Source organism: Scatophagus argus, chromosome 16 (genome assembly GCF_020382885.2).
Source record: "Scatophagus argus isolate fScaArg1 chromosome 16, fScaArg1.pri, whole genome shotgun sequence".
In the NCBI taxonomy this organism is placed as follows: domain Eukaryota; kingdom Metazoa; phylum Chordata; class Actinopteri; family Scatophagidae; genus Scatophagus; species Scatophagus argus.
The window spans coordinates 18,142,600-18,153,128 of record NC_058508.1 but is presented as its reverse complement, the minus strand read 5'-3'; the positions used below and the strand labels follow the sequence as shown (position 1 = coordinate 18,153,128).

General features: G+C 42.4%; 2 protein-coding genes across 2 annotated transcripts; both read right to left on the bottom strand.

Annotated features, from left to right (window-relative positions):
• Positions 1–841: 841 nt before the first annotated feature.
• Positions 842–5,882, bottom strand: LOC124073871 (2',3'-cyclic nucleotide 3' phosphodiesterase). The gene is made up of 4 exons (XM_046416413.1): positions 5,753–5,882; positions 2,706–4,286; positions 2,437–2,564; positions 842–2,290 (listed from the first exon to the last, which is right to left on the bottom strand). The coding sequence occupies exons 2-4, from the start codon at positions 4,246–4,248 to the stop codon at positions 1,838–1,840; spliced, it is 2,124 nt and encodes a 707-aa protein (XP_046272369.1). The 5' UTR covers positions 4,249–4,286; positions 5,753–5,882; the 3' UTR covers positions 842–1,837.
• Positions 5,883–6,996: 1,114 nt separating this feature from the next.
• Positions 6,997–10,446, bottom strand: odad4 (outer dynein arm docking complex subunit 4). The gene is made up of 10 exons (XM_046416414.1): positions 10,144–10,446; positions 9,864–9,995; positions 9,548–9,701; positions 9,401–9,462; positions 9,028–9,178; positions 8,619–8,834; positions 8,326–8,533; positions 8,160–8,246; positions 7,778–7,974; positions 6,997–7,639 (listed from the first exon to the last, which is right to left on the bottom strand). Exons 1-10 carry the CDS (start codon positions 10,267–10,269, stop codon positions 7,494–7,496), a joined length of 1,479 nt encoding a protein of 492 aa, XP_046272370.1. The 5' UTR covers positions 10,270–10,446; the 3' UTR covers positions 6,997–7,493.
• Positions 10,447–10,529: the final 83 nt, after the last annotated feature.

Here is a 10,529-nt window from a genome sequence, read left to right as displayed (position 1 = left end):
ATGGTTTATATCCTGTCCTTGACCTGAAATAGCTATTTTTAGTTTGATTTTCGGTTATTTTTAACCACCATTATCGAAGCACAAATGCAGTTTAGAGTTATTAGGGTTTGTGGCTGCAAACTTGGATTAAAAAAACATACAGCAGAGGCGCGATACACCTTAGGTAGCAGGCAGGTGGATCAGACTCGCTCCATTATAGGCCTTACTCTACAGCAGGTCAAAACGTTGGCTCACCACATGCTTCTAGCAACAAAGAAAAAAAGATCATTCAAAAAACATAAAAGTCATTTTCAATGCTGTTTTGAAAGATAAAATGCTCTTTAAATATGTGAGATCCCTAATTATTATTTTTCATAATCTGAGCAGGCAGAAGTCAATTAAGAGAACCTGGGGCCCTGCTAACTTTGTCACCCCAACAGCACGTGTCTGCTTTTGGCCTGTGGTCTACAAAGGGCAAAGGTTTGGACACCCTGCTCTGGACACATCACTTTTTGGCAGAAATAATGTCTAATACCAAAGACAAACTGGGGGGATATCAGACAAATGGTGCAATCCAGTCTATGTTAGGGTGACGATTGAAAACACAGTAGTCGAACAGTCCAGAAGAAGGTTTCCATGTTTAAACAGCTCCTAACAACGAACGAGGAGCTACCTGATGAAAACTTACTGTGTATAAATGTTTAACAGCACAGCACAGGGGAAGAGCGCCCTCTGTTGGTTTTTGCTGTAAGCAGCAAGCCCAAGCTGTGAGAAAATGACCAGGTGCCGCTAAACTGTCCCAGTTGTCGACTTGCATACTGGTTACCGATCTATATTATTGGTGAACAGACGGCAAACTGCATTACTGGAGCAAAGCATGTTCTTTTTTATTAAGTGTACAAAACAAGTGCAAAAATAGTGATTCATAAGAGCTACACAAAGTAGGACTCAGCCTTCAAAAATTACAGTCACAAAGGATACAAATTGAAATGCAATACATGAAGTGCTGTTCAAAGAGGCTACAAGGGATCAGTGGTGCAGTCTTGCACTGTAGAAAAGATTGCAAAACACAGAGTTGGATTCACAGCATTTGAGTACTAAGTGCAAGCTGCTGAAACAGATACCAATATCATGAACATTGTCCCTTTCAAACTATGCACAGTGCAAAGGTTTTACAAGGACTTCTATCAGTGACATTCATTCTAATACACTTAATCAAACAGATAACTTTGGCCCATATGCTATTGTAACAACTACTTTCTAGGCTGCTCTCACACACACACACACACATGCGCACACACACACAAAGACACACACGCACACATTTGTATGGAAATGACAGCTAATCTTTTGAACTTTCCACTAAGACACAGGAAACACCAGACAAGTTACGTTGAAGCAGAAGGAGTACTTTTAGCAGGTCAGAAATGTGTTAATGTTTATACTGTTAACCTGGGATGCATGCAGTGAAAGTACCTAGTTTTTGTATGTCTGAATACTGAGAGACACTGACATGTATAGAAATCTAAGTTTTAGATAACTGTGAAGCTGTGGGAGGAGGCTATACTACCTTAGTCTAAAACTGCAGCTAATAACACGTCAGCAAATAGCCAAGTACTGCAACTCTGGCTGACTGATATGTGAAACAAGATATTCAACATCGTTAACAAGCATAACTAGACTGAAGGCATCTTGGGTTGTGGTGCAAATCAAACGGTAAAAAAAGGCACACAGCTTGTGGATTTAGGGTGGCTATAACTGAAACCCTAAACACTGCACAAACACACAAACCTCGCACAGAGTAAGCCTAAGTTTTAATTCACCAGTCATCCCCAGCCACACATTCCCTGTTTGCCGTTTACAGAATGGTGCACTTTGGCTTCTTTTTCTTCTCCGGTTCTTTTTTGGTCGGCTCGACCTCTTTGTGCCCGTAGAAGCTGGAGAAGCAGGCCAGGGCGCAGATAGGCTCTCTGAGACTAAGAAACCACCTTCCTTCACCGTAATAGGTCAGCGAGCCGAGCTCCATCTCCTCGACGAGATTCCCCTGCTGGCCTGCCTGCTGCAGGGCCAGGAGTTCAAGCAGATCCAGACCCGTCTGCACTGCATCAACACCCTCTGCACATCCTAGAGTAACATGGGCACGGCTTCCCACAGGCAGGGCGGTGGCGGGCGCTGCCTCCTTTTCAGCATCAGCTGGCCAAAGTAAAAGCTGCTCCTCAGTGAGGGACACTCTGGCACCAACAGTGCGAGGAGTGACAAAGAGAGCACTCAGTGACAGCTCGAACACAGAACCATAGAAATCCTTGACATCCTGCAGAGTGGGGGGGGGGGCAGAAACCATGAGGAAACACCACAACTTCAGTTCACTTTGACATGTTCACTCAATGCATGGAATAAAATGTAAAATACTAAATTAACATACAGGGCCACCAGACCTTAATCCATGTGATCACTTACTGAATTCTGTGCATACTCTTTGGCACCTGCTGCTTTTCCATAGTTACAGAATTTTGTAGTGCAATGCAGGGGCAGTTTGGCTTGAAAGTATTGCTCCAAATCCACCTCCTTCTCAGCTTTCCCAGTGACTGCAAATGTAAGGAAAGACAAGTTGATCAGTCTTAGGTCAGAGATGAGAAAGGTCTTTGATATTAGTCCACCAAAAGACCCATTTCTCACCAATACATTCACCTTTGTGATAAATGAAAAACAATTTAAAATACACTCACAGTCAATCAAGTGTTTCTTGAAGGCCTCCAGGGTGTCCAGCGTTTTCAGGAAGTCCATTGCTGTGCACTTGACCTTGTCTTGGAAGGAGGACAGAAGAAACCAGCCAAAGTAAAGAGGAAGGGACATCTCCTCAAGTTGGCCTCTCATGGTTTCCAGTTGGGCTTCCTCTAGTCCACGCTTGGTCTTCTTGGTCAGCTGTGCTACATCTCTGCTCCATTCAGTACGTGGCTCCAAAAAGAGAGCCACAAGACGGTGCTGCTCTGCGATTTCCCCGAGGCGGGCCAGCCGATCCTGGGTGTGGTTGGTGTCATCCACCACCACCAGCAGAGAGGAAGCTGTTCCCGCACTGCAGCAGGTCACCAGAGCGTCATCCAGAGCTTTGTATCCATCCACAGATGATTCTGGACTCTCTGGCTTCACACCGTGGTCATCAGCACAGATGACAGAGCAGCTGTCTTTGTAGGCATCAGCTATGACACGTGCCAAGAAGCTTTTGCCGCTTCCTGGAAGTCCTCTCAGGATGACAAGTGTACGAGAGGTTCGCACGGCGTCTTTGGTCTGCTCTCGTTCCAGGAAGGCAAAGGACAGGGAGCCAGGTGCAGGGCCCGTTTCCTCTTCCTTCTCAAGCTCAGCATCATTCGTCTCAGATTTAACACCTTCGCCTTCTGGGGCTGCCTCGGCTACCTTCACAGTATCAGACTCAACTGATTTTTTGGGTTCACCTTCCTTCTCATCCCCTGTGGTTTTCACATTTTCAGTTTCAGCGGATGCCTCCTCCTTTACTGTCACAGTCTCAGTTGGCTTTCCTGGAGAAGCCGTTTCCGAAGTTATTTCTTCACTCGCCTTCTTTGCAGGCTCGGCTGTGACATCATTTTCAGGCGCTCCCTTCTTGGTAGCTTCTTCTGCCGTAGTATCCATCGTAGTCCGCAATTCTTTCTCAGTTTCCACTTGCTCCGACACTTTCTCTTGGCTGGGTGGCTGTGTGTCCACTGACTGCTGTGGCGTAACTAGTTCAGGTAGTGTTTGCTCTTGTACTTCAGTTTCTGGAACTGATTCTGCCAATTTCTCTGGCTCTGGTCCAGGGGCACTGTCTGCCAGAGGTGTTTGTACAGGCAAAGGTTCTGGGTCATTCTCTGGCACAGGCTGGATGTTTTCTGGTTCTGTGTCTAAAGCTGCATTTGGGTCAGAGATCTTTTCAGATGACTCATCCGGTTCTGGCGGTGCCACCGCCTCGGGCGCTGACTCCGTTTCGGCCTTTTCTGTTGGCAAGCTGTTCTTAATCTCCGTTTCTGTTTTTTCTTCAGACAGCGTTACAGTTTCTGACACAATCACCTCTTCTGTTTCTTTCAAGTTTATGACTTCTGTGTCATGGCCATTCACTGCCATCTGCTTAGTCTCTTCGTCGGCAGCTGGTGGCTTCTCAGGCTCTGTGGATTCCTCTGGTGTCTCCTGTTTTGACACAGCCTCTTTTTCCATTACAGTCTCCTCTGCCTGTGGAGCCTCTGATGCATCTAAAACCTCACCGCTTTTTTCAGTTTCCATGTCTGGCTTGAAGTCTGACTTTATACACCACGATGTACCTTATACACATGAAAAGAAATGGGAGAAATGGATCATTCAGACCAAAGAATTTGTAAAAAGCTTCAGCAACTTTTACCCTCTTCTTCTTATTCATTTTGTCCAACATTAATAAAATGAAGGCTGGGTACATACCAAAGTCTGGAGAAAGACATTATTCACATACCCATTTATTTTAGATTATGTGCCACAACATGGCTATCATTTAAACCTGTGGATTTAGATGAACCTGGTTTGGTGTTGGGGCCTGACAGAGTGGCTGATTATTGATTAGGATTTTGATAAAATATGTTTTGTGATGAGCACCATTTAAAACATTTAAAGAGTTGGTGTGTGAAAAGTGAGATCGATGGTTGAGTTACATCTCAAAAAAAGGCGTGAATATGAATACTTTCACTTCCGACATCTTTTTTTTTGGGGGGGGGGGTGGAAAAAAAGGGCAGATTAATTCAGATGGTGTAATGAGGACTGCGATCAGTGGGTCTCAAACGGGAAGTTAGTCAAAACCAAGATAGAGGGATATTTTGCGACTGTAGTTCAAATTTAATTTCCTTTATTTAAGAATACAAAAACAGCAGTGGCACAGACACGCAAGCCTGACAGCAAAATGCTGTGTTCAAACCTTGCACAGCCAAATTAACTGCGCCAAACCTCGTCAGCAAACATAGACAAAGGGCAGTTAAGGAAAATGGAGCTTCTACTTCGTGCGATAGCGACCTCCATCGTGTGGCCGTTGTTTTTCTTTTTAATTTTGTTTTGTTTTTTTTCAGATGTCAGTGCAAGATCTGATACTGAACGCAAGATTTAACACATGAAACCACATCGTGTCATGGGACCGAAGGGGAAGCTTTCACAACACAACTCAACCCAGTGTGGCAACAAAGACTAATAGGCTGACATTGAACTGTGCGTTTCCAATACACAATAATAGAAGCCAAAGGGATGCAAAAAATTTGGAAATGTGAACACTTTCCAGGTGAATTAAACTTCATCTTCGACTTCATCTAAATGGCGCAGTGACTGAGAGGATGTTTTGTTTAAATCAAGTTTAGACTAAATGCATTACACGTTCGGTTAAATAAAAACAGATTTTTTTTTAAATAAGTGTCGAAGGTCGCAATCAGAGCGAGCTCAAATGTTGTTTTAAACAGAAAAAAATCGACGGTGTTTGAACATTAAGCTAACCTACATTTTATTGACTGCACAATGTGGCCAAGCGGGGAGTGGCGTGCACCTAACGTTAGCACGCCAGACAAAAACAATTTAGCCTGGCAGTCAGTGAATTTGGCTGTAACATCACCAGCTTCGGTGCCACGTCTAAACAAGTTTGATGCTTTTCTGGCGTATGCAAGTGACTACACGTTACTTGAAAAAACTTATTTTAGGTCCTCTGAGTAAAATAAAATAAATACGGACGCGATGCAGGATACTGCACGAAGGGCTTTTGTTTGCTAAAATGCCTGCTTACCAGTTAGGCTGCAGTGGAGCTGTCGGTGGTGCCGCTGACCACGCGTTTCTGTCTGGATACAATGACAAGGCAATCCGTGGTGCAGACATGCACCCGCTTCAAAAGGAAATTCCCGCCGGGCACGCGCATCGGGGCGTGGCCACGGACACGCCCCTGAAGACCGGAAGAACGCCACAGATTCTCATATCCTGCAGTTTCTCTGAATTTTATTATTTTTTAAAAAACGTTTTATGAGCTTTATTTGTATTGTTTTTTTAAAAAAGTTGAATAGAACATAAACGCTAAAAAATAGATAGAATGGAGTAACAGTAGGGGCAATGCAAGTTCACATGTAGTAGAGATGGATCGAACTGTATGTTTTAAGGTTACTTTCCCCATTTTCATAAAAAAATGTATGTACGTAATAAACTAACAAAGTTCTCATCATTGTGTTCATCATCATCAATCTCTGTATTTATATATAGAAAGATATATAAAATGGTGTACATCAGTGCTTTAACAAATATGAAAATCTATACATTTTGACATTACTTGCGGTTTTTCAGTGCATATACTGCGTGTCTATTTATTAATACAGGAAAACAAATTATGTGTCAAGACACACACCCTCTCAGCTGATGTAAACTACCATCAGCTTTAGAGTAGTGATGACACTCCTATCCCAGCTTGCATAAACAAAGGCAAAGGCAAAACATTTTCTCTAGATTCATGAAGACAGTGACTATAATTGTAATTCTCCTTTCTCTGGTCTACACACAAACAATGCACTGATGTCAATGTAAACCGTGCAGGAAGAGGTCATCTGTGTATAGACCACACCATGTGTACCTGACAACAGTTGTAGTAGAGGTGTGACAAGGGGAAGTTCCCTATAGCATGTCGAGGTCCGTATGAGGAACTTTTAAGTTATCAGAAGGTAAAATGACTTCATGACTATTTTGTCTATTAAGTGACATGTTTTCTAGGTAATATATGTTTCTGCTTTTCACAGAATTCAGCCAAAAATGCAGCCTCATAAATACATTTGGGATGCAAATGAAATATTAGCAATATTGAAAATTATAGCATCTGTTATTTAGAGGGATTTGTGTACAGGATGTAGGCCAGGTATGGAACTTTAAGACACTTCCCCATGAGTACGTTTGTACTTGTTTGCAGAATTCACTATTATATTTACCTTTGTCAAAAAAAACAAAAACAAAACAATTCCAATAAGGAACCACTCTGAGAGCCAAGGGACCTGGTTTATATTTGTCTTTCACACTGGACTGTTTGTATTTTGAGCTTTGAGAAGTCACGTCTCAAAATGTCCCCTTGTGCATGACCTATGAGCAGATGAAATTAATACAAACAATTTCATGCACTGTAAAAATGTTCAACTAAAACATGTAAAAATACCAAAATTCTATGTCAGACTATATACAGTAAGCCTGTTTTTTGACCATAAACTCAAAACACAATTGTTTCTGATGTTCATATCAAGATGCATGTTTGCGTTCATTAAAAACTCAAATCTCTCAACTGCTCATTTGAGGGAGATTGTTGTTATTGATCTCTCTTTGTTTTGTCAACTTTAATTTTAGGACTCTTCACTACCATAGGCCTTTATGCTCAATTGGTATTCCGAAGCAACAGAAATCTTGACTGAAGACATCTTCACTGTGGGAGTTGTTGCTTTGCTTCGTCAAGAGCCTAAAAACAAAATGATAAAAGTCAGCGTCAAAAGCATCTTTAAATGCAACTAAAAAAGAAGGTGAAGGGAAGCATGTGACAGCTTGGCGCTAACCTTCTGGATGGCATTCATGGCAGCGTCGTTGTCTTGCTGTTTGGCGTGGGTCAAGGCTCTCTCAAAGTGGGAGACACAGGATTCAACGTTTCCAAGTTTCACTGAGTTGACACAAAAGGGAAATTATCATCACAGATCAGGTTTGTAGTTTGTACCAAGACAACAGCACTACATCACACACATCACAATAAGGTTTCTAATAATTGAGTAAAGAATATACAAAAAAGATAAATGATTACATTCTGATTGTGCCACCAAAACATTAGCATTTATCTGCCATTTTTCATCAGCAATTTCATCAGCTGCAGCAAGCGAACGGACGCCGTAGTCTCGGGCTTCCTTGTGGCGACTAAGCTCCAGGTAACACCAACCAATCTCATGAAAGAGCCATGTCTTCTCCAGACCACCACGGACCAAGGGAATCTTCTTCTCCCAGCTGAGTTACGAACAAACAGAGAAAATGAAATAAAATAATCAGTGTTCGGTAAAAACTAACCTTCGATAATCACACCTTACTGTAAAACAATGCCCATTAAGAAAGGTGTGACTGTGCAAGAATATTCATTCATTTTGTTGTCATTTTGCAAAGGATGGTAATATCATATTTCATTATTTACTTACAACTCGATGGCCCGTAAGAACTGTCCAGTTTGGGCATAAACCCGCCCAATGTTGTCCAGAGCCCGGGATGTTGCATCTGGGAGTTTGCTGTTGATAAGAGAGATTGCTGAAGATTTGTTCTGTATTCATAAAACAGATTAACTGTATAATCTCTTTAAATTCTCACCACTGTTTAGCCAACTCCAGGTCCTTGTTATAATGGTCTAATGCTTTGTCCAAGTCTCCTAGGTCGATCAAGGCATTTCCAATACAACTGTGCAGGCTGCCCAAAACCTCGTTCTTATTGGGCACCTCTTTCTCTGACCACCCCTGCACTATCTTCATGACTTCTTCCGCCTTCTTGAGACTACCTTCTGCATTTCCAGATGTTAACTCTAAAATGACAGACGTACAGTCAGCATTTTGTTTAGGCTGAAAAGAAAATTATCGAGCTAGTTCAGCCAGTCCAGCCTTTCTTACCTGCATCAATGTCATCCAGGCTCTTCAGCAGGAACTGGGCAGGATCAGAGGGTGTGCTAAGACGGGGCTTGCTACATTTTTTCTTGCGTTCCCTGTCCAGTGCACAAATAGGTTTCTCCTGGCTCCAGAACTCGGTGCATGTGTCGAGGTACGAGAGGCAGCTCTGAATGACGTCCTGCAATCGTTCCCCACACTTTGTCTTGCCTTTGACCAAGTCTGGAGGTCAGTGTGCGACAGTGTTAAATATTAGTCTATAAAAGGCGAGAAACATCACTGGATGTGCGTTTAAGTGAACTAAATGTGCCAGTGAAAGAAAGATGCAGAGAAACATAAGCATTGTGAGGTGTGGACACAAACAATAAGCAAAATTTAGAAAACATCGTATGATTTGAGTTAAATAACGTAGTACCTTCATCTTTAAGCAGGTTTTCCAAATATGTCTTGTCACTGTAAAAGTCTCCCAGCAGCTGTTTGGTTGTCTTCTCATTCCTGGGAGTCTTCTGGGTCCCCTGTCTTTTCTCCTTTGTCAGACGCTGAATAGCAGTGATCGGCTGCGCCCTCTTTACCGGTCAGTCATTCAGAAACATAGTTTTGTGCATCAGAAGGGAGGCCAGCGTTGACCTTTACATACACAGAACTGCAACATCTATGCCACTAAATAGGAAAGGAATCCTTTGCTGTCACTGCTGTGTTTTTTCCTGGACAGGATTTATGCTTGTTTGTGTAACATTGTTCTTAAAATAGCTCCACCTCTAAGCTTTCCAGTTCAATAAAAGACCCACCTCCTCATCTCTTTGGAGAAATGATAAGTCTCCCTTAATCTCCAGCTTTACAGATGAAGGACCTAGAAGATGCCAAATGGAGGATTTTAATTTGCTGTAACTACAATTTATTTAAAATAACTCGCAAAATGGTGCTGAATTACTTACTGCCAACACAGTTCTCAATGGCCTCCTGTGCTTTCTGGATCCCCAGTCTGAACTCCTGTATTTGTGGACGGAGCTTTTGTCCTCTGTGGTAAAACACCAGCGCAAATTCAAATTCTCCCATGAAGTATAATGCCTCTGCCTTCTGGTACAACCCCTGCAAAAAGTCACAAATTAAACGTTTATGGGACTACTGTTAACAAAGTCCCCCATATTTACATTTGTTGCTGACCTGAGAGTTGGCATTCAGAGGGCTTTAAAGAAGAAGGAGTTTATTTGGATTTATTTAACACCGACATTTCTGTAATCTGTTGGGTACCTCGAAAAAAGTCTCGTCTTCCTTGAGTGAAGCCTCGGCATCTTTTAAAGCGCTTCCTGGCTGACCCAGCTTGAGGTAACATTTGGATCGGCCGACAAAGCACGTCTTGTCATCAGGCTTTAAAGTCAGTGCCTAAACAAAAATCAAGCCAGTCCCACATGCTTTTAAAACTGCACTGACATCCTTTGATGAAGTGTTACAATTGCAAAACGTTCTGTAGTTATTATTAGTATAAGTTGCCATAAAGGTAAAGTTAGCCATTACTAGCTAACTAACTTACCGATGAGTAGTTATCTATAGCCTTTATATACTCTCCTTTAAGGTACAGCCAGTCCCCGTTGGCCATTAAAGTGGAAAATACCCCATTTGGATTGCGGTGTTCATGATCTGCGATCGTGTCCGACATTTTTACGCAAAACCTTTGATCATAACTACCTGTGCAGGCACTTTAATTCAGAGGCATCTAACGCATCAACATCCGCTCAAGCCGTATCCTAGAAACCACACTAACAAATAGACAGCGTGGAAACAGCGCCATCTCTCGACCGCCTCGCTAAGTGCACCCACTGACTGCATCTCAATTTAATGCGGCACAAGAAAATCATCTTCATTCTTACCATGTATTTATTGTTTATAAAAACCTTACTGTGAAACATCATTAATATA

What these genes read in the sequence shown, in the direction of transcription:
- LOC124073871 (XM_046416413.1), bottom strand. Translation starts at nt 4,248, where the DNA reads ATGGAAACTGAAAAAAGCGGTGAGGTTTTAGATGCATCAGAGGCTCCA. An exon ending in CAAGAAACACTTGATTGACT is followed by an intron (nt 2,565 to 2,705) that starts GTGAGTGTATTT and finishes TTACATTTGCAG; the next exon opens with TCACTGGGAAAGCTGAGAAG. An exon ending in AAGAGTATGCACAGAATTCA is followed by an intron (nt 2,291 to 2,436) that starts GTAAGTGATCAC and finishes CCCACTCTGCAG; the next exon opens with GATGTCAAGGATTTCTATGG.
- odad4 (XM_046416414.1), bottom strand. Translation starts at nt 10,269, where the DNA reads ATGTCGGACACGATCGCAGATCATGAACACCGCAATCCAAATGGGGTA. An exon ending in AAGACGAGACTTTTTTCGAG is followed by an intron (nt 9,702 to 9,863) that starts GTACCCAACAGA and finishes GACTTTTTGCAG; the next exon opens with GGGTTGTACCAGAAGGCAGA. An exon ending in CTGGAGTTGGCTAAACAGTG is followed by an intron (nt 8,247 to 8,325) that starts GTGAGAATTTAA and finishes TCTTATCAACAG; the next exon opens with CAAACTCCCAGATGCAACAT.